The sequence below is a fragment of the Camellia sinensis genome, chromosome 11 (assembly GCF_055761805.1).
Source record: "Camellia sinensis isolate YWXY chromosome 11, ASM5576180v1, whole genome shotgun sequence".
NCBI lineage: Eukaryota > Viridiplantae > Streptophyta > Magnoliopsida > Ericales > Theaceae > Camellia > Camellia sinensis.
The window spans coordinates 25,417,338-25,439,193 of NC_138971.1; the positions used below are offsets into that span (position 1 = coordinate 25,417,338).

Sequence of the window (21,856 nt, forward strand, 5' to 3'; positions counted from 1 at the left end):
GAAGAATGAGGGGCAGCGCGGTGTGGGAGATTGATTCTCTCATTTTCGTGCATAAATTGGACGGTGCTGTTTGGCTCATAGGGGCCCACCACGGATTCCGTTTTATTAATCAGAACCGTTCAATGTGTAGAACTCATCGAGTACTATATTTTTGTAAAAAATTACGTTGATTGTATATCAATAGCTAACTGATCCTGTTAGTTTTTATTGTCAACTGTTAATTATAACACCATCTATTTTTTATACAAAACTGATTTGATCATATAGTTACTGATTTCCGATCAACGTGATTTTTTATAGGCACATAGTTCTAGACAAGTTCTACATATTGACGGTTCGGATTATCAAAATGGGGCCCGTGGTGGGCCCCCATAGGCCCAACATTTCCGTCAAATTTAGTGATTTTATATATGTAATTCTTTTTTTTTTCCCTCTCACGGTAGTACTGGATCATTTCAGCTGTGTAAATTGTGTAAATTTTGTTTAATTAAAATATTATGTATTTTAATTTTTTAATATTTTTAATTTATGAATAGCGATAATTTTTATTTTTTTTTATTTTTATTTTTATTTTTATTGTTTTTTATTTTTTATTTTTTATTTTTTAACTTTTGACTTTTTTTTTTTGATACACTCCAAACCAGGCCTAAATTTAGAAAACGAAACCAGACACCATGTCTTGTTCTATAAAAACAAATCTTCAAGTCGTTAAATTCCACAATCCCACCTGACCACTAGAAGCTCTTCTGTTCCATTTTCTCTCTAAGAGAGAGAGAGAGAGAGAGAGAGAGCAATGAAGAGAGAAGTGGTAGTTGTGGAATGTGAGATGGATCGGCAACCCGGAATCCCTGACTCGGTCGCCACTCGGTCGGACGACGTCGCTCTGGTGGTGTTTGATTCCGCCGCTCCTCCTCTTCCTCCAATCCCACCTTCAGGGGACAAAGTACGTATTTATTATCCTTACACACACACACCACACACACACTATACATCTATGTATCTATACGTACATATTCATATGTATGTATCATAATTTTGTACTTCTGATACTATATGGCTTGTCTCCGATTCATATTGGACTGGACGGTGCTGTTCCCGTCAAGCAACTCATATCGATAATCCAACTAGTCTGAGTATTTCATCAATGTAAAAAAATTATATTGATGGGATATGATAGTTATTTATTATACAAGGTAGCGGTAAATATAATTTAAAAATAAATTATTAAATTATTAGTGTGACAAAAAAAATGTCACAATTTTTTTTTGTGTGGTAATTATGAATTATTTTTTTTTGACAGTTTAACAAAGGATGATTGAATTACAAAAGTGTTTAATAATTATTGGATGGATGTGGAGTTTTATCAGTTATTAATTACCAATTGTAAAGGTATTTTGGCTAACAACAATGATTGAGACCCCAAATTTGAAGACTTCTATGACCTCTAAAATGATCTGGACCATTCATGTGAGAGAGATGGAGAGAGATAGAGGGAAAAAAAAAAAAACATAAATGGTCCAGATCATTTTGGGGTCATGGGATCCCAAAATTGGGGTCTCACTCATTTTCCTTTGGCTAAAACAAAAAAGCATCACAAAATTTCTGAGTTATTGTGTGCTTTACAATAATATAATACATCTATCTATCTGTCTCTCTATACTATTATAAAGGTATTGGTGTTCCAGTTTAGGTTTTCTCAAAATACACTGATAGTAGTTATATGGCCAATTATACCCTAAATTCTATTTGTTTTTTTCAAAATTAGAATTTTTTATCAAATAAAATTTACAATTAATTATTATTATTTTACTAACTTTTGTCATATATATTTGTTGTTTTCCCTGATAATCAAACAAAGAACAATTATTTAGTTTACATTCTTTTTGTCTTTTTCCACAACAAATCCAAAAACAAATAGAATGTTAGGGAATGGTGTTTTGTCCTGGGTGTGAATTAGTTTTTAATTTATCAAAGTTAGTAAGTGTGTGTTTTGGTTTGAAAGGGGGAATCAGTTATTAGAGGGTTACTGGGATGTGATGGTAAGGAGAGGATGGTGTTTGTCCTGATTTTGGAAAAGTTGCTGAATTATCATTGTTAGTGGGGTGTGGTTTGGCGTGAAAGGGAGAATCTAGGCATACTTGTACAGGATGGTTTGTGTAACTTTCGTGGAGCTTCTGTGTTTGTGTTGGAGTCAAGTTCTTAACTTTTTTTTTTGTTTTTTTTGTTTCTGATTATCTTTTTTTTGTTTTGTTTTTTTTTTTTTTCCTGTATTAAAAAAATCTTGAGGTCCGAGGGGTTAGTTAGATGGTTGAGAGTAGATAGGGATAGTCTGTACTTTTTCAAATCTCTCTCGATGCATGCTATCTTCCTATACCTTTAATTTCATATTTTTAATGAAATTTTTCTTTTTTGATCAAAAGAAAAAAATAAAAATGTCATTCTTGTCTATGTCTCACTATAATTTTCATTTTTCTTTCTTTTCTTTTCTTTTCTTTCTTTCTTTTTTTTTTTTTTTTTTTTTTTTTTTTTTTTTTTTTTGGGTTTTTTTATACATGATCCAATTGGGGTTTCCCGAATTTGTTAATTTGAAGTCGCTACGTTTATGTTTAATAGTTCATTTAGAAATATTTGAAATTATGTACAATTCTAACTTCAATTCTGTCTCTTATCTTTTTTTGTTTTTCTTCTTAATGTGAAGTTTTAGTTTTAATTTTTGTTAATTTTTATAATTTGAAGTTGTGAGTAAAATCTCTTATGTTGGATCAGGGAACTCTGAAACTTGCTTACAAGACATTAGGAGTTGTTTTTGGAGGTCTTGTGACTTCCCCACTGTATGTTTATCCTTCAATGCGATTGAAATCTCCAACTGAAGATGATTACTTGGGTATCTACAGCATCATGTTTTGGACCCTCAGTCTAATTGGGGTCGTCAAGTATGCTTGCATAGCTCTCAGAGCCGATGATCAGGGTGAAGGTATAAAATAATTTAAATGATTCATTGCAGTTTTATGTTTATGCTAATATCTAACGTTGTGGTGAGGATTCCCTTTTTGCTTCCAAAATTTGGCCTTCTATATGTTTTGCTTTTACGTGACATTAACCATTTATCTTGCACTTTGTCGTGAATTTGACTCAATTCTTTCTTTGTCAATATAGCTTACTTTCAACTAGTCAGTAGCCTCTTTCATTTTTAATTTTCTTTTTTTTTCATTTTTTATTTGTCTGCCTTGTTGTAAGTATTATGTTGGTAACAATTCCAAAATTAAATTGTGGGAGGATAATTTTGATGTGGTTCCTTTAACTACATCTTTTTCTTCATTTCTTTGTCGTGATGATGAGTATTATTATTGCTCGTTATTACGACATGTTTTTCTTTTTATCAGTTTTCGATTTGGTTGAATTTTGTGTTTGGCCACTTGATCCAAATGATTCTTTTCTTGGAAATGCTTTCTCCTTCAACTTCTGTGTGCTAACAAATCTTGTCCATTTCTACTAGACAAAAGTGACCTAGAATTATGTTTGAGGCATGACCCGCAATTAGGGAAACATGGGTAATATGCTTTAAAGATGCTTTTCAAAGGCTTTTGTGGTAATTGTTGGGGTGATGACAAAAGTGTGATTACATTTTTCTTATTTAGCATGTTTTCATTGGCTGGAAAAGATTGGCCTATTTGCAAATCCCATCGATGTTTTTTTTTTTTTTGGGCTCGAGAGATTCAAGGGGCAAGATTATTTAGAGATATGTTTTTTTGGCTTTTCCATGAACCATTTGGTATATGATAGAATGATAAGAGTTTTTCTTTTGTTTTGTTTTTGTTTTTGTTTTTGTTTTTGTTTTTCAATAAATTTCTATTTCTTGTGGGATCAAAGAGTGCAACCTAATTTTTGCCATGATTTTTGCATAGTGAATTGGGCAAAATGAGCCTTATTGGAAATAATTTTGGTAGGGACCATGATACCATTACCAAGATTGATACTTCAAATCACGTTTGAAGAGCGATATGGACTTTCATGAGACGTTTAAATTTTAAATACTATATCTAGTACCTTATTATACGAAAAACCTGGTTTAAAAAACTACTCTTAGAAAAGAATGAAAATAATTTGCATGTTGCCAATGCCATTGCAAGATCAGAGGTAAAGAACTTACTATCTGAGTGTTTTTATTCTGCTTTATTTTTTACCACATCTATAAGACAATAATTTTTTAGGAGGCTTCGAAATTTATTATTCATGCAACAATTTTTCTGTTCCTTCAGTGTATTGCTTTGGTTGATGAAGTATTCTTATTGGTTGTGAAGGCTTTCATACGTGCGAAGGAGGGTGGGGACCCTCTCTACATAGCAATTGCGTGGTGCTTTTGACAACATTGTCCTTACATTTCATTATTGAGCCGCCCGTATTCTCTTATTAGGAAATTTGTTTTCCACATTCAATGTTATAAACTCAGATTTAGATTAAACTTGTCCTTATGAAGTGAATTTGATATGTGGAAGCTTGTGGGCTCAAAAGTTCTATTCAGGGGAAAGAATATGATCAATCAATCTTGCATGTTTTATTACCAAGTTGTTCTTCGACAATGGTTTTGAGATGATGCTAAAAGTCTTGTATAGTCGATATGCTTATCAAAACAAAAAGCTTGTTTCCACGATACATTTAATTTTCTTATTATGACTAAATTTAAAATTCTTGTTTGCTCGATATATTAAATTCTCTTCTTGATTTGTAAGAACAATTTTTCCACATGTCACTTGCATCCATATGCATCCGTTTGCCTGAATTCTCAAATTCTGGATAATGATTTATTGCAGGTGGAACATTTGCTTTATATTCCTTACTTTGTAGGAATTTGGATATTGGAATTCTTTCTTCCAAACGTGTAGCTTTGAACTCAAGCTCTGAAAAGCGAAGTAGGCTGGGTATTTTTTTTGAAAAAAGTGTGGTCGCGAGAAGAGTGTTGCTTTTCATTGCAATGCTAGGTATGTGCATGCTAATCGGTGATGGGGTACTCACACCTGCAATCTCAGGTTTGTTACCATTTAACTATCCTCAACTCTTTTTTTTTTTTTTTTTTTGGCAGCAGTTTTTGTGTTTACTTGTTCATAACAATCTTCTATCTTTTGTCAAAATTGTTCCAGTGTTATCAGCAATTGACGGCATAAGAGCACCTTTTCCTTCTGTCAGCAAAAGTAAGTATTGACATGGAGCTCTGTAACTTTAGCTAGTTCCTAATATTTAATTGTCGTTAAAGTTCAATGGCTATGACATCTTTTCAAGGTGTTATTTTCTTGAAATCAAAAGCCCTTTAACTTTGTGTATTTTTTCAAATAAGCCTCTAATCTATTTTTTCATTCAAATAGGCCCTCTTACTTTCCAAATTGATTTAACTTAATCCTTTTGTTGCATTCTGTCTACTTTTGCAGTTAAGCATATCATATGGTCTCTAACTGAATGGTAAATTGGTAAAATCAACATTAAAACCCATTTTTCTAGTACTAAACAAACAGATAAGTAAATCCATTGTTGACCTTGGAAACATGTGTTGGTGAAGGAATGAAACTATTTCTCTGTGAACTTTTGTTTTCTCCTTTGAAATACTTGATATAATTGCTAAAAAGCATGAGAGATGGAAGAGATCATAGTGGCAACTGAAACTTCTTTCATTTTTATGGAGTTCAGTTTGTTTATGTGTTCACCGATTTCTTTGTTTTCAATTTGCAGCCTTGGTTGAAGTCATGTCTGCAGTAGTTCTTATTGCTCTGTTCCTGCTACAGAAGTATGGTACCTCACGAGTGAGTTTCATTTTCTCTCCCATTATGGGCACATGGACCGTTACTACTCCTCTTATAGGAATTTATAGCATTATTCGTCATTACCCGAGCATATTCAAGGCGATATCACCGCACTACATCGTCAGTTTTTTTTTGAGAAATGGAAAGGAAGGCTGGGTATTGCTTGGTGGCACCGTCCTTTGCATCACTGGTGAGCCTCTTTTTTCTGGTCTAATACATTGTGGTTATTAACAATGACACTACCGTTCTTTCCACAAACTTCTCTAGAAAGCATATTCCTCTATAGCCTATAACTTGAATAGCAGTGCTAAATGCTAGTGTTAAAAATTGAAAATAATGCTCGAAAGCCATGATTTAGGTACTTTATTGCAGAAAGATCGAGGAAGATGATCAATTTTTTCTTAGTGGTTTAGATATAATGATTTTACAAGTAACAAGAAAGAATTGGTGCTTAAAGTTTTCTCTGTGTTTTGGCTTGTATATGTACTTATGAAGGTCTTTACTAAGTTTGTTAACGAATTGATTCAGATCGGATTTGGTGTATTTCGAATACGTCCCAATTATAAAATCTGAACCTGAACCTAAACCTTATCCTGAACCTGAACCTGTGCTGATTATGAAAAATCCAATAATAGATCGCCCGAATCTAATTTATTTGAAAATTCTGATTCGAAAATTCAAGCTAACCCAATTTATTATAGTATTTAATTTTTTTTTCATTTGAATATCATTTTCTTGATTTCTTGGTTGTCATTGCCCATTGTTCAGAAAATGTTTTTTTTTTTTCTTTTTTCATATTTGTTTTAGAAGGTTAGGTTCAATTGCTTAGTTGATCATGGTGGAAGAATCTATTGGTTAGGCAAGTACAGTGTTCTAGACACGCTTGATTCATTAATGTGAAATTTCACTTTTTTCAGGTTCGGAAGCATTGTTTGCTGATCTTGGTCATTTCAATCGGAAATCCATTCAGGTTTCCTATTTAGCTCACTATCTCATGAATTTCCATTTCTCGGATATTATGCAGCAGTTTTCTAACACATTCTCTCCTAGCAGCTAGCCTTTCTATTTACTATATACCCATCGTTGGTTCTGACATATGCGGGACAAACAGCATACCTGATCAAAAACCCAAATGATCACGATGACGGGTTCTACAAGTTTATACCAAAAACAATTTACTGGCCTATGTTCATCGTAGCCACTTTGGCAGCAATTGTTGCGAGTCAGTCACTGATATCGGCCACCTTTTCTATTATCAAGCAATCTGTCACGCTGGATTATTTCCCTCGAGTCAAGGTGGTGCACACATCCTCCAAGAAAGAAGGCGAGGTTTACTGCCCGGAAATCAATTACATCCTCATGATACTTTGTGTTGCTGTCATTCTCATTTTCGGTGATGGAAAGGATATCGGAAATGCTTTTGGTATGATAAACTAATTGGCCTTCAATCTTTTTTTCTTTTCTAATCGAACATCTGAAAATTTACTTTCTAGTTTATCATAATGTTTTTCAAAAATAGTTTGCCAAAAGAGTTTTTCAAAAAAAAAAAAAAAATTTAAATTTTAAAAAAACACAATCAAACATGTCTACTGCCGTTCGTTCTGTTGTGTTATGCAGCTTCTTTTTTCCTGTTTATATGTGATTTGACTGTCTTATTCTGCAATTTTAATGCATCTATTGATCGTCAAGACATTGTTTACAGGTGTTGTTGTTAGTCTTGTTATGCTCATCACCACAATACTATTGACATTAGTCATGATCATGATTTGGCGAACTCCACCGGTGTTGGTTGCTCTTTACTTCATTGTATATTTTGTGATGGAAGGCGTTTATGTGAGTGCGGTTTCCACGAAAATCCCACAAGGTGGATGGATTCCATTTGCCATTTCTTTCGTCCTTGCTTTCATCATGTTCGGTTGGTTCAATGGAAGGCACAGAAAGATCCAGTATGAGCTATCCCACAAGATAGACAGAGACCGACTAAGAATGCTATTATCTGATCCCATAGTCCAAAGAGTTCCCGGAGTTTGCTTCTTCTACACCAGCATTCAAGACGGTTTGACCCCAATTCTTGGGCATTACATAAAGAACATGAAATCTCTTCACAAGGTTACTATTTTCACGACCTTTCGATACTTGTTGGTTCCCAGAGTTGCGCCACATGAAAGAATTGTTGTCAGCAAACTAGGCCTTAAAGGGGTATACAGATGTGTGGTTCAATATGGTTATGCTGATTCTCTTGATCTTGAAGGAGACGATTTTGTGAGTCAAGTTATTGATAGATTGCAGGCACATATAAACGGCTCTGACTATGCAACGTCAGTTACTTCTGAGCTTGAGGAAGAGATGTCTGATATGGAAGAGGCAAAGCTCACTGGCGCAGTTCATGTTCGGGGAAAGACAAGATTTTCTGTAAGTAAAAATTGTGGTTGGTTTGATGGGTATATGCTTGCATTCTATGAAGTTTTGCATAGGAATTGTAGGTCAGCATTGCCTGCTCTGGGGGTGCCGCTATCGCGGCGTGTTGAGGTTGGAATGCTCTATGAGGTTAGAGAGAGAGACGGAGAGAGAGAGAGAGGAGTGTAAAAGCCAAGGTAATGTTTAAGTTTTAGGTAGTGAAAATGAGATTGCATTGTGGTTTGATAGAGACAGATTAGTATAAAAGCCAAAGTAAAGGTTTAGGTAGTGGCAATTAGAATGTAATGTGGGTGTAATTTATATATGTATTTTGGATTTTGAGTGGAGAGATAAAATGTATTATAAAAGAATATATAAATGTAACAGATTGTGGTTCACAAGAAAATGATCTATTTATAATTACAAGAAACTATTTCTCAATTTATGAATTTTTTTTGGGGGTATAATTTGTGAACTGTTAACTGTTTGTATATTTATTTGATAAGAATTCAATCTCCAGATCATTAAAAAAGAAAAAAAAAAATTGTTGGCTCAAGAAAAAAAAAAATGAAAAAAAGAGGGATAAAAAAGGATAAATTATTTTATCCCGTTTTGGTTTGGTTTATATGCAGATTACTCATTTGAAAAAAAAGGTAAATCAAACTTTGTCCTTTTTATGTTTGATCAATTTCTCACTTTGGCTTTTAATTTATTTTTTCTTACTTCAACCCTTCATGTTTTAAGCTTTTCCTAATTTACTTCTAAATTTAATTTATGTTTAAAATTAGACAGAAAATATCACGATAATTGTCCCATAATATAAAAATTATATTATGATATTAAGATTTGAATTTGTGTCAGAAATGTGAGCTCTATATAATATAATATTTTTATACTACGTGACCGCCAATGTATCATGTTTTGTTTAGCTTTTAACAGAAGTTAGTTTTAGGAGTAAATTAGATATGAGAAAAAAAAAATTAAAACAAAAAGGGTCAATGTGAAAAAATAATAATAATAATAATAATTTAAGAGCCAAAGTGAGAAAGTGATCAAAAATAAAGAGGAGAGTATAATTTATCCTGAAAATAACCACATAACCCTCACTAATTTTTGTTAGGGCAATTCTATTTACACACCACTAATCAACTCAGTACACACTATTACTTAGTACACATACACAATAATTTTTAGAGTTTGAAAATATTTTATTTCATACCTTAACTTTAAGTTACTAGTCAAAAGATAACACACCACTTGTGCATTCGAATACACACCACAACCCACACCCAAATATCTCTATCTTCAAAGCACCCTATATCTCTATCGTCGGCATTGAAGATCTCCAACGCAGGCAAAGAGTTTTGTTCAGCCCGTGCATTCTCATTGTTTTAGATCTTCATCGTCGCCGTCATTTTGCCGTTAGATTGCCAGTGTATTATCGTCATTTTAGATCTCCATCTTTGCCATCATCTCGCCGTTTTTTCGCCGGTGCATTGTTAGTATTGAAAATTTATCATTCTTACCCTTGATTCGCACATTTTATTCAAACATTAGTATGTTTTTCCTATTTTCTTTTGATTTGGTTATCGTTTCTACTTTCATAACAATTTCTATTTCGATTTTAACTCAACTTTGATTGTTTGAGCAAAATATCATCGTACAAAAAAATAAAATTGAACAAATTGAATATATTCAAAATATTTATGTTGAACAAAATAAATATGTTTATAGTTTATATGTTGAATAATTTTAACTCGTTCAAACTTAATATATTGAATATATATTATATTATATTTATTTATTTATTTATTTATTTTTTAAATGTTGAAATTTTTGAATGTGTAGAATATACCTCCATATTATTCTTAATGATCTTTTCATTTGACAATATTATTAAAATATAAATTTAATCTGTTAGTGGTATATACTAAGACGATTACTGGTGTGTAAATGGAATTTCTCTTTTTCTTAATAAAACTGACCTTTATATGCTCTTGTTCTTCTCTTTCCAATTATACCTACATATATATGTGTGTGTATATATATACGTATTCTCACCTTCCCATGTAAACCAGACTCTCACGCATTGATCACACCATATCCCTCTCTCTTTTTTCCACTCTCTCACCACTGATTTGTATTTGACGGAATCCTATTGTCATGATCGGTTGGTTGTCCCACAGTGAATGTTCTTAATCAAGTACATGGATAGAAAACTTATATGTAAAGTGGGTTATATATACAAACCCACTTATAATTGCATTTAATAATTTTGTTTGCTCTAATTCATGTACCTACTTATAATTGCATTCAATAATTTTGTTTGCTCTAATTCATGTCACTGGATGGTGTTTCATGATCGGTTCTAAGACCCAATTTGTTAGAGACAGTGGTGAGATAGGGTGATGCGGCAGCAATGTTTGATGGAGTTTATGGCACCACCAAGAGATTGATTACTGGAAACATTTTTCAAATATTTGCAAGACAAAACCCAAAACCTGCAACAATAGCACTAAAAACTCGAGCTCCTTAAGCTGTTGGCAGACTAAATGCCACTGTGATTTTTTCCAGCAGGTATAAGAGGTGCAAAATGGTTGGAACGAAAATGCAGTACAAAGAGGAAAAAATAAGCATTCTTTTGTAAATTTAAATACGTATAAAGGATATTTTCGTCTTAAATTAGACATACTCGCCACACAACCGTATGACTCTCACAACCTGTTATTTTAGATGAAAAACTAACGGTTCATTGTAGTTCACAAACCATATATACATTATGTAATTATTTCTAAATGACAACAAGACAATCCGTACATAGACCAAACTATGAGAGGGTAAAATAAAATTTGCCCAAGAAAAAAAAAAATGACTTCTCATTCTGCAATTTTATCCTAGTGCTCTCTCAAAACAGGCTTCAATGAGTATTATAGTCATTGATAATTTTTTTGTTCCTTTTTTTCTTTTGATAAAAATACTTGTTAAATAGAGCATATTATAATTTGGTATTTACAAAATAGCCATAAGGGAAGTGATGTTTTATGAAATAAAATGTTAGGCAACTAAAATACAATACATTAAGAAAATGTATAGTTGAAAAGTAAGCAATCAGTCCATTCCAAGCGACATTAGACTAGCATATCAGAATGGTAAGGTAAGGAAAAAATCTCAACTCACATGAGATGCGATAATAAATAAATATATAAATTTATTTAATTTAAACAAAGTATATAGCCTTTTTCATCCACACAATTCAACCAAGCTCAAATGATATGGACAAGCTATATCACAAAAGATAGTCCACGTCACCAAGCCACATAATCAACAAATTTTCATAAACTACAAAGTGACTCCAAAACTTTAGTATAATTACTTTTTTTGTTTTATTTTAGTACAATCTTACAGAATTTAGACATTACTAGTAAGACCCTGTGGAAAAAATTGGGGGATGGAACATCACCCATGTGGGCAAGTTGGCTCAATTTCTCTTTCCTCGACTTCACCATGAAGATTGAAGAAGAAAAGAGAAGCTTGGCTTCTCTTGTGAACACCAAACCAGGAGACTCTAGAACAAGGTGTTCATCTTGAATTTAGCCTCATGAAGGTTAACAATGGAGGCACCTTGAAGCTTTCAGAACGCATCTAAAACATGGTGAAATTTTCGTCACCGCCTGCGCATCTCACCTGGAAGAAAATCTATAAATAGAGAGGTTAGCTATGGTATTTGATATGCAAACATTGAATTGAAAAAGAAGAGAGTGGTGAGGAAACACCGAGTGAATTTGTATCTCTCCAAAATATATAGAATTTTCGCTGCTTGTAGATGTAGGCTATTGCCGAACCACGTAAACTCTGTGTTTCTCTCTCGTGTGTGTTTGTTTGTATCAATCTGTGGCTCCCCTGGTCTACGCTACAAGAAAATACACATTTGGTGACCAAAATTGGCGACCAAAACAAATTTAGTCGCCAAAAATATACCTTTTGGCGACTAAAAAAAATCAGCCGCCAAAGGTTCACAGTTCAGCTACTATTTGAATTTAGTCCAGATATATTGTCTTTTGGTGACTAAAACAAAATTTAGTCACTAAATATATAGTAATCGGCTACTAAATAATAATTAGTCGCCAAAAGTTTATATTTTACTCTACTAATTGTAGGTTTAGTCGCTGATTAAGGTTAATTGCTGACAAAAATATAGTTTAGTCGCCAAATATTATGGACATTTTTTACACCTTTTGGTGACAAAAAAATTTACTAGTTGTATATTTAATTTTTTCTATCGAAAAAAAAATTAGTAGCCAAATGATACTTTTGGCTACCAATATATTAGTCGCTATTAATTAATCATTGGTTGCAAAGCAGTATTCGTCATTATTCAGCACTATTTGGTGACAAAAAAATAATTTAGTCGCTAAAGGTGGAATAGTTTTATTTTTATTTTTTATTTCTTTAAGAGGGAAAGCAATTGATTTTGGCGCCCGATATATATACACTGTATGTTCCGTCTCTCAACACATGATATACACTGTTCTGTCTCAAACACTTTTTGCTGTCACCAAACCTCACCCGCTCTCACCACCGACGCTCGCCACCATCGCACATCGCCACCTGCAAATCACTAGCGCCACTTAATCACAGGTTTTTTTCTCCCCCTCTGTCGCTCTCGGTCTCTCCCTCTCTGTCGCTTTCAGTCTCGATCCCTCTTTGTCGTTCTCGCTCTCTCTCTCTCCCTCCCTCCCTCCCTTCCTCTATTTCCCCATTTCTCACACGTAGCTCTAGGGTTTTATATGATTATTGTTGTTTGATTTTGTGTTGATTTCTTAACTGAAAATCCAGATTTTTGTGTTCATTTTGTGTTGATTTCCTACACTTGCTAGAGGGTTTGTGTTAATTTCTACACAAAAATCCCAAATTCAAGCTCATGAGCTTAATTTGATTTTAGAAGTATATTAGCTTAATGTGTGAGTTGTAAGAGATTTGGGTTTTGTTTGTACTGGGATGCTCATTGTACCGTTGAAATGTTGATGCTGTACATCTTTTTGCTATAATTCTCTTGTAAATTAGTGAGTAATGCTTGGTTGTTTGTAGGCACTGTTATATTCCCTTCCATTCCCTCCGATGCCTTTCCTATGTCATTTTGCACTGCCTTTGGATTGGTTTTGGTTTTTATTCCTTGAAGAACACAGAAGAATTTGTTCCAGGATTGTTGGCATTGTAAGGGGTTGTTAGATGTTGCTGTCAGTTTCTTATTTTCTGTTTCTGTTTTTTAGTCTAACCTTTCATGTTTAGGAATTAGAAGGAAACTGAACCAATTCCAGTCTGGAAAACAAACTGAGGATCCCAGGTTAGTGTCTTACATAGGGATATAGGTAGACTAGATCTTTCCAGAACAAGTTCAATGAAAATTGCTTTACCTTGTTTCTTTATGAAGTCCTTGAGAATACAACCTAGGAACCAACACTTCTCTTTTTCTTTTTCTTCTTGTTTTTTTTTTTTTTTTTTTTTTTTTTTTGGTGCCTTCTGTTTTTGAGAAGAATTGCAGAACAAATCTACTACCTCTTTTCCACTTTTAAGTTGTATTAACTCCATGTAAGATTTGATCAAAGGTTTGGAACTCTTTTTTCTTTCTTCTCGTTGTGGGTTTTGGAACAGTATGTTTGAGATGGAATTTGTTATATCCATTTTTGAGGCTTGAGAGAGAATATGAATTTTGGAACTTCTCTGCACTATCCGTATCCATAGCTTCTGGTTTTGTGAAAGCAAAAGTTGAAAGTATAAATACTTTCAAATATTTTGGCCCAAGGTTTTTACCATTTAATAGCTTCTATACATTCGTAAACTCTGGTTCATGTCTGATGGGCTAATAAGCAACCTATGCTGATGTTGGAACTTGGAGCAAGTTTGTGAGGTCTATTGAATATAATTTAAACAGTTTCCACTTAGCCCCCTTCATTTCTTTTAAAGATCCAACATTATGCAAATGGTTATTGACCACTTAATAGGTGGTCATTAATTTCATTATACTTTACAAAATGTATACTGTTATTGTTGAGTCACACTGTTATTGGGAGCACTATAGCAAGCAAAACAAATGGATTTGGGTTTTTACCATTGGAGGCTTCTCAGTTATGAACTGATATCATGGGGATGTCATTTAATTGTCTCAAGAAATTTGTACTATTATTTTTTTTTGCTGTTTGTCCTTGAAAAAAATAGCAGATATTGAATTATCTGAACTAGCCTATTTTAGTACTGAGGTGTTGAATTTTTGATTCAATTCTTCATTCTTTCAGTATTCCAAATGTACTTCTGTGACTTATTATTTTAATATTTAATACCATATGAATTGGTGCTTGGCTATGCTGGTTACTGAAGTACTTAACCTTTGTTTTGTGTAATAAACACTCTGGCATTATGTTTATTAAATGATAGTATTATTTTATATGTCACTCTGATTATTTGCTGTTGTATATATATTTTTTTCCTTTTAATGTGCAGTCAGCTGGGGCTTTGTCAATTAATATTGGTAAGTGCTGGTTCTGTGCTCTTATTAGAAGTATCACCTGCAGGACTTGACCATTTCGGATCGGATGGTATTGTTCATTTCTGCTAGCTCACTACGGGTCTTATTTTGATAATTTGAATTATAATTTTTGTATTGTTCTGAATTTTCAGCAGAAAACTATTAACTGTTTGTAGTGAAAATTAGTTTGATTTGAACAATTAGTTAGGCAAGGATGGTGAGAAAGTGAAGGATTATACTAACTGATAGACAAAATTGAAATGCTAGTGTTGTAGAACAGGAATGATCATCAAACCGCTGCTTGTAATTGCTATATATATAAAAAAAAAAAAAAATAAGAAAAAAGAAACTCCTCTGTTGTGATAGGGCATCTGTTGAAGTAGTGATTGCTGATAGCACATTTCAAAGATGGGTTCGTGAGGTTCCGAGTTGTGGTACGGTTAATTTAATTGGGTTTCATCTTGTTTTCTTGTGTTTCATCTTTTTGTGGGTTTGTTTTGATTTGAATGAGTTCTGAGTTTTTGAATTCCGCACATTAACATTGTTTTCATTCAATGTTATTTGTGGGAAAATTATATGGTGATGTATGAATTATGGTCTGAATTATGGATCATGTGGTGCTTTGTAAGGGAATATATTTGAGAAATAAGGGAATTGTTATATTCAAATAAAACTGTAACTCTTCATTTGCGGATGTGTGCTCCCCTGCCAAGTTTGATGCCTGGGTTCAAGTCTTACTGCTGTGAGTGCAGCTTCCCTTCCCCTATTACCCACCTATCTAAAAAATAAATTAAAATAAAAAGTGGAATGATAAAACATCCTATTGTTTGAAGGTTATGGTATTTATCTTGGAAAATTCTAATGTGTATGAAGTGCATTGAAATGTTTATTTATTTTGGCCCAAGGGGCCTGCCCCCAGAAGTTTAGAAAGCTACTTTTATTTTCTAAGCAACAATTACTTGGGCTTGAGTTCACATCTACAGTTTCAAAAGCTGCTGCAAAGGTGGGTTTAATCATTAATGGTCAACAACATTTTATTTACTTTTTTGTATTAAATATTTTTTAGACATTTGCCTAAGTTGTTTTGGCCCTCCTGTTTTAGGTAGCCCTAGCACATGGAATGGGCCCAAGGGGTTCTGCTTTAATCTATGGGTATACAAGTTACCATGGACTGCTTGAGTCGTGCTTGGCAGACTTGAAAAAGAAAGAGGTATTGACTTTGTTCTGTGTATTGCAATCAATTGTTCATTGGGAGTCAAGATCATCTGTACATTTTATCAATTTACTTTTACATTTACTTACTGAAAAGATTAATTTATTCTTCTCCGTTGTGTTAACACTTACTGGTATGGAATAATGAAAGATTACAATAGAGGGATTGCAGTGTGTAAACATGAACAAATGTGTGATGGAAACATGATCAGTATGTTGGATCAATAGCAGCATATCATGTATAAACTGCATCTTCTGAATTCACATGTACAATATATTCTTCAATATGGTTTGATGTTTCGGGCTGTTGATGGTTTCTGAATTTGTATTCCAGAGCATGGTCCCATTATTTAGTTCAAAAGATATGGTAAATCTTTGACTTCTAGGGTTAGAGAACTAGAAAGTTTTACTCTGGGATTACAATTCTGGGAAAAAGAAATTTAAGTCTGATTCAGAAAATTAGTGTAATTTATATTTAATTATTGGTAACATTTGTTTGCTTTAGTTTGTGGCAAAATGGGTTGTCTCAATTTTACTGTTGTGAAAGGTCACTGATGCTCATAATATTCTCATTAATATGTATGCTTATATTACAAATTTATGCATGATATAATTAATAAAGTGATAAGGTGCAGAGATCCTTTCTAATTATAAATGTCCTATAGGCAGCATTTTCCATTGGAACATTGACATACAAATAAAAATAAGACACTAGCTATTATTTTTCTTTAATTCTGGTTTTAAGATTTCTGCACCTATTTTATCATGTATCTTTGACAATATAACTGCGTCTTGTAGCTATGTTTTTAGAACTTAATTAATATTCTTGTTGAGTTTTTCCTAGAAAAAGAAAAATGAAAGCATTTCTAGTACGTTTGTTTAATGTTTGGCTGGAATTGAGGGGATAGAATGAGCTCTGGGTTGTGATATTTGTGCTGCTTGTCCCAATGGGAAGTCCTTCGCTTCTAAACAACAAATTATTATTAATTCTCTGTTTTGCAGAAGGTGATTGCTTAGTTTTGTGCTAAAAAGGACACTAGCTTGCCAAAGGACCTCTATTTTTGTTGCTTAGGAATTGGCTGTCACTGTCACATTGTTTTTTCCAAGCATGTTTTAAATGTGGTTTGTGAATCCATGTCATTTCACTTATAAGTTGTTTTCTGTTCAATTGAAATCCTATATTTGAGGGAACCTCCTGATTGCATAAATTCAGATGCTATATTAGTCCTTTTGGCATGGAAGAGGAGTGCTTGATATAAGTAACAGTCTTGCTTGTGAAGACCCATAAGGGTAATGCAAAGATTTTGCATTATATAATTTTCTTTTATAGTTTCAAATATGCCAATGCTATGTGGTCAATACTAATGATTAATTTTTTTTTTTACCGATGATTTTTGGCATGGAATTGTAGATATTCCTTTTTTGTCTACAGAGGACGTGGTTTTTGTACTACTTTTTATTTTGTATGAAATTATTATTTTCAGTTGGAATATACTTGGTTTGTATAAAATTTGACATTAAAAGTTGTGCTCTTTTTTGGATGGTTGTAAGTGAAATACGTGTTGTGGAATAGGTGATAATATGTATGTATTGTTTTGTTTGTATACCTGTTACAGGTTGCGTGGGATACACACAGGTTGTGGACAAATTAATTAAAATAAAAAAAAAATATAAAATGATATTTTTGGCAACTACATAATTGGTAGCCAAAAATGGAATTAAATATTTTTAGCGACTAAATAATTAGTAGTTAAAAAAAGAATTAAATGAAAGCAAACCTTTTGGTGACTAAACATTTAGTAGCCATTTAAAAAAAATATTTTAGGCGACTAATGATTTAGTAGTAAGAAAACAAAAAAAAAAAGTTTTGGCGACAAAAATTTTGGTAGCTAAAAATGTGATGTGAAATTTACTTGTAATCTTTTGGCAACTAAAAAATTAGTCGCCAACTTAGCCTTTCAGCGACTAAATTTTTTTTGTTGCCAATACCTTTACTTTTGGCGACTACTTGTTTTAGTCGCCAGTTTAGGGCTTTCAGCAACTAAAATTTTTTTAGTCGCCAATACCTTTGCCGACCGTCTTTCCACGACCAAGTTGGTGTCCAAATTATTTAGTTGGGGAAACTTTTTGGCGACTAAAAATATAACTTTTGGCGGCTAAAAATTTAGTTGCCAAAATTGCAATTTCTTGTAGTGCTAACAAGTGGTATTAGAGCCTGGTTAGGCGAATTTTCAGTAAATTAGAGGCATTTTTCAGAACTGCCCAGATTTCAAAGTTGTCAAAATCAACTTCTGAACACACCATTGAATAGCTCTCATCAAGTAGAGCAATTTGAAATTTTTTTTACCTCAAATGGACACCGAACGCTCTCTCAATTGCTAGTCAACGTTGACCAAGCCACGTCAATGTTGACCAAAAACCACCTCGCTACCATATCAGCTTCGACAGCCTGGTTAATTGCCATGTCAGCAGCCATATCAACATGTTTGATTGCCAAGCCAGCGTTAACCGCCACATCAGCAACCCAGCCAGAAACAAAATATTTCCTCTGTGAAGCTTATTCTGACAGAATATTCTCTTGAATAACAAAATATTCTCCAAGGTTTTGGTCAATTTTTAGGGCACTTTTGGGCCGATTTTTGATGTAAGGAGAGTAGCCCCTAGCTAAATCGACTGTTCCAGACGCAATCGTGCTATCCATTTATTTAGATTTGCATCCAAAGTTTGTGAAGTTGTCAAGGGTGTTGTATTCCAAATTGTCTTAGACATCCCTGAAAAAAGGCTCTTTTGGTGGTTTCAAAATTTTGAAAAAGAATGGTTGAAAAAATAGCTTCATCAAGTAACCGTGGAAGAAGGAGCTCAATCTCCAATGCCCAGTTCAAGGTTAAAAAGTTTGATGGAATAAACAACTTCAACATGTGGCAATGCGAAGTCTTAGACGTTGTGGACGCGCCCCGAACGTCCCTGGCTCTGCGCGCGAAAATGGCGCGAGATTCCGATTTGTCCATTTGGGGTTACTACAGTTCGGACTCAAATGTCACGGTTTTGAATCTAATCTCACAATGTGCGATGTAAGACCGATAAATCACCACAGAGTCCAAATCCGGCAAATCGTTTTGGAAAACTGATTTTTATAAAGAAGTGTCAAACATGGACTGCTTTGCCAGATACAGAATTGCCACCTAAATATTTTATTTTAGGGAAATTTAGGAAACCCTGACTCGTGCCTAAGGCCACGTGTCTGTCATCACCAAAGTTGCCTTGGCTCGGGAACTTGGGTACGATTGGGGAAGGTCATTTAATGAGCACCCCCGCTCGCCCGATCAAAGATCGGCCTGTACTAAGCATGATATCTTGTTTTTGAAAACACATGTGTTCTTATTTCGGTTAATTAGCTAATCTTACTATGTGATGTGCACAGCAAACAAGTATAGACTAGATCGCCTAATTTGGAACAAAGTATCGCATATCCGTTTGTTTGGAAAATGGTTTGAAGTTTGTTACTCGCAAGCAGGGTAAAATGCGGATTTCAATGAATTGTTTCAATTCAGGTAATCCAACCTTCACCCACAAGCAATCAGACAGTTATAGCAAATAAACAATTAGTCTCATGGCAAGCATGCTTTCATGGCAGTCAATAACACACATGCAGTATGCTAAAGTGTAAATACTCACAGTGTACTCCAAGCCAAAACAAAGAACTAGTTAGAAATCATGCATGGTCCTAGTTCATGTTAAGATGGCTAATGCAACACATGCGAAATGCAACTAAGATAGGCTCGGCTATCCTAAGAGTGTCATGTGAAATGCAATTTGGTACATGTATTCAAATTAGAATTGAGATACAATACAGTTAGTATGATGCGCCCAGCCCGGTGCATGCAATGCAGATGAATGGATGCACGCATGCAAGCATAAGGTATGCTAAACAAAATATGCCCTAAAACTAACCATCGTAAGTGGTTAAGTAAGAGGGAGAAAGAAATAGGGGTTGGAAGACATGTATCACACACACGCACGCTTATTACAGCAGTTGGCTCTCTCGAGGGAGAGACCAAACAAGAAGCTAACTAGCTAATCTAAGCTAATTAAACTAATTATTACAACACAAATTAATTAACTAATCCTAGTTAACTAATTATTACAAAACGAATTTGAAGAGCTAACCCATTAACTATTAAAGTACAAACCAAAGCAAAAGTAAGCTATCTAAGCATGGCAGCTAAGGAAAGCAGTAAAACAGGACGTTCTCAGAGGGAGAAGGTTGGATGCATGCTCGGTCGCCTCGTTCGGAAATCCAATGCGATGCACCGATTTGCCTCTGTTTTCATTTGTTCTTAGAAACTTGCACCAAGCTCCAGAAAGCTGAAACTTCACCTTGGGAGTCCTGTGGGAGGGTGGCCGACCAATTTTGGTCTTTCCAGACACCTGCCGACCACTTTTGGTTGTTGAAAAACCAGAAAAGTGGTCGGCCAGCTAGTTTTTTTGGCTGGCCGGCCAGTTCTTCCTGCTGAATTCCAGTTTGCTGTAACAGAGAGCAAGAAAGGGCATGGCAATGTATTTGCAAGATATGTGTGCACAACCACCCTCCCTATCATGTCATGAGCTCAAGGGAGTGCGATTCTCGACCCTCGGGCCACCAATCGTGCATTTCAATACATGATGGCCGAGAGGCGAAGTTGCACAATTCAATGTAAAAATGAATGCACAAGTAAACACATAAAGCCTAAAACTCTATCATGTATGATCAAGAGGGTCGGCGACCGAGAATCGAGGCACGTTTTATCACTTTAAGCATGAAATGTCTCTCGTTTTCCGTGTTTGGACTAACACCTATTCCAAACACAATACAACACATAACATGGCATGCACAATGCAATGAACTACATGGCATACTCGATGCAAAGAATAACATGGCATGCATAATGCAATAAACTACATGGCATACTCGATGCAAAGAATAACATGGCATACTTGATGCAATGTGACATGATTAACTTAACAAAGCTAATGACATGCGAACAATGTTAATGCATACTTGCACAATGCGATGCTATAAGGGCAACTTAGCAATGTTAGGAACATGCATACTCAATGCAAGGCAAAATAAGTATGCAAACAACATGATACAATGCAACTAGCATACACGATGCGAATAGACATGGCATACACAAATGCAATGAACCAATATGGCATACTCAATGCAATGACTATCATGGCATACTGTAACAAGCCCGCGGGGGACCTCGCTACAGCTCGGACTCGACTTGTTGTCACGGTTCTTAATCTTGAACCAAAGAGTCCAAATCCGGCAAATCGTTTTTGAGAAAACTGATTTTTGAAAGAAGTGCCAAACATGGACTGCTTTGCCAGATACAGAGTCGCCACCTAAATATTTTATTTTGGGAAATTTAGGAAACCCTGACTCGGTGCCAAAAGGCCACGTGTCCGTCATCACCAAAGTTGCCTCGGCTCGGGAACTTGGGTACGATTGGGGAAGGTCACTTCGTGAGCACCCCCGCTCGCCCGGTCATAGACCGGCCTCTACTAACCATGATATCAATTTTTGAAAACATTGTGAGTTCTTATTCCGGTTTATTAGCCTAGGTTACTATGTGATGCGTACAGCAAATAAGTATAGACTGGATCGTCGGAATTGGAACAAAACATTTCATGAATTATTCCAATTCAGATAACCCAACCTCCACCCACAGGCATTCAGACAGATATATCATATAAGCAATTAGCCTCATGGTAAGCATGCTATTCATGGTAGCACTCACACGCATGCAAGGATGCTAAAGCATAAAGCTTACTGAGTACTCCAAGCCAAAATAGACACTTGTTAGAAATCATGCGTGAATCCTAAGTATACAGAAATGCCTAATGCAACACATACAAAATGCAACTATAGCAGGCTCGGCTATTCTAA

At 34.5% G+C, this 21,856-nt stretch overlaps 1 protein-coding gene and 1 long non-coding RNA gene across 2 annotated transcripts; both read left to right on the forward strand.

The window, feature by feature from the left end:
- Positions 1-606: 606 nt before the first annotated feature.
- On the forward strand, positions 607-8,630 carry LOC114306637 (putative potassium transporter 17). The gene is made up of 8 exons (XM_028251914.2): positions 607-943; positions 2,767-2,974; positions 4,812-5,027; positions 5,139-5,189; positions 5,722-5,982; positions 6,710-6,762; positions 6,846-7,215; positions 7,495-8,630. The coding sequence occupies exons 1-8, from the start codon at positions 794-796 to the stop codon at positions 8,376-8,378; spliced, it is 2,193 nt and encodes a 730-aa protein (XP_028107715.2). The 5' UTR covers positions 607-793; the 3' UTR covers positions 8,379-8,630.
- A 4,060-nt stretch (positions 8,631-12,690) lies between these two features.
- LOC114306638 (uncharacterized) lies at positions 12,691-17,414 on the forward strand. The gene is made up of 3 exons (XR_003644763.2): positions 12,691-12,827; positions 14,688-15,922; positions 16,927-17,414. It is a non-coding gene; the product is annotated as an uncharacterized LOC114306638 (long non-coding RNA).
- The last annotated feature ends 4,442 nt before the right edge of the window (positions 17,415-21,856 follow it).

What these genes read in the sequence shown, in the direction of transcription:
- LOC114306637 (XM_028251914.2), top strand. Translation starts at nt 794, where the DNA reads ATGAAGAGAGAAGTGGTAGTTGTGGAATGTGAGATGGATCGGCAACCC. An exon ending in ACTCACACCTGCAATCTCAG is followed by an intron (nt 5,028 to 5,138) that starts GTTTGTTACCAT and finishes AAATTGTTCCAG; the next exon opens with TGTTATCAGCAATTGACGGC. An exon ending in TTTTCCTTCTGTCAGCAAAA is followed by an intron (nt 5,190 to 5,721) that starts GTAAGTATTGAC and finishes TTCAATTTGCAG; the next exon opens with CCTTGGTTGAAGTCATGTCT.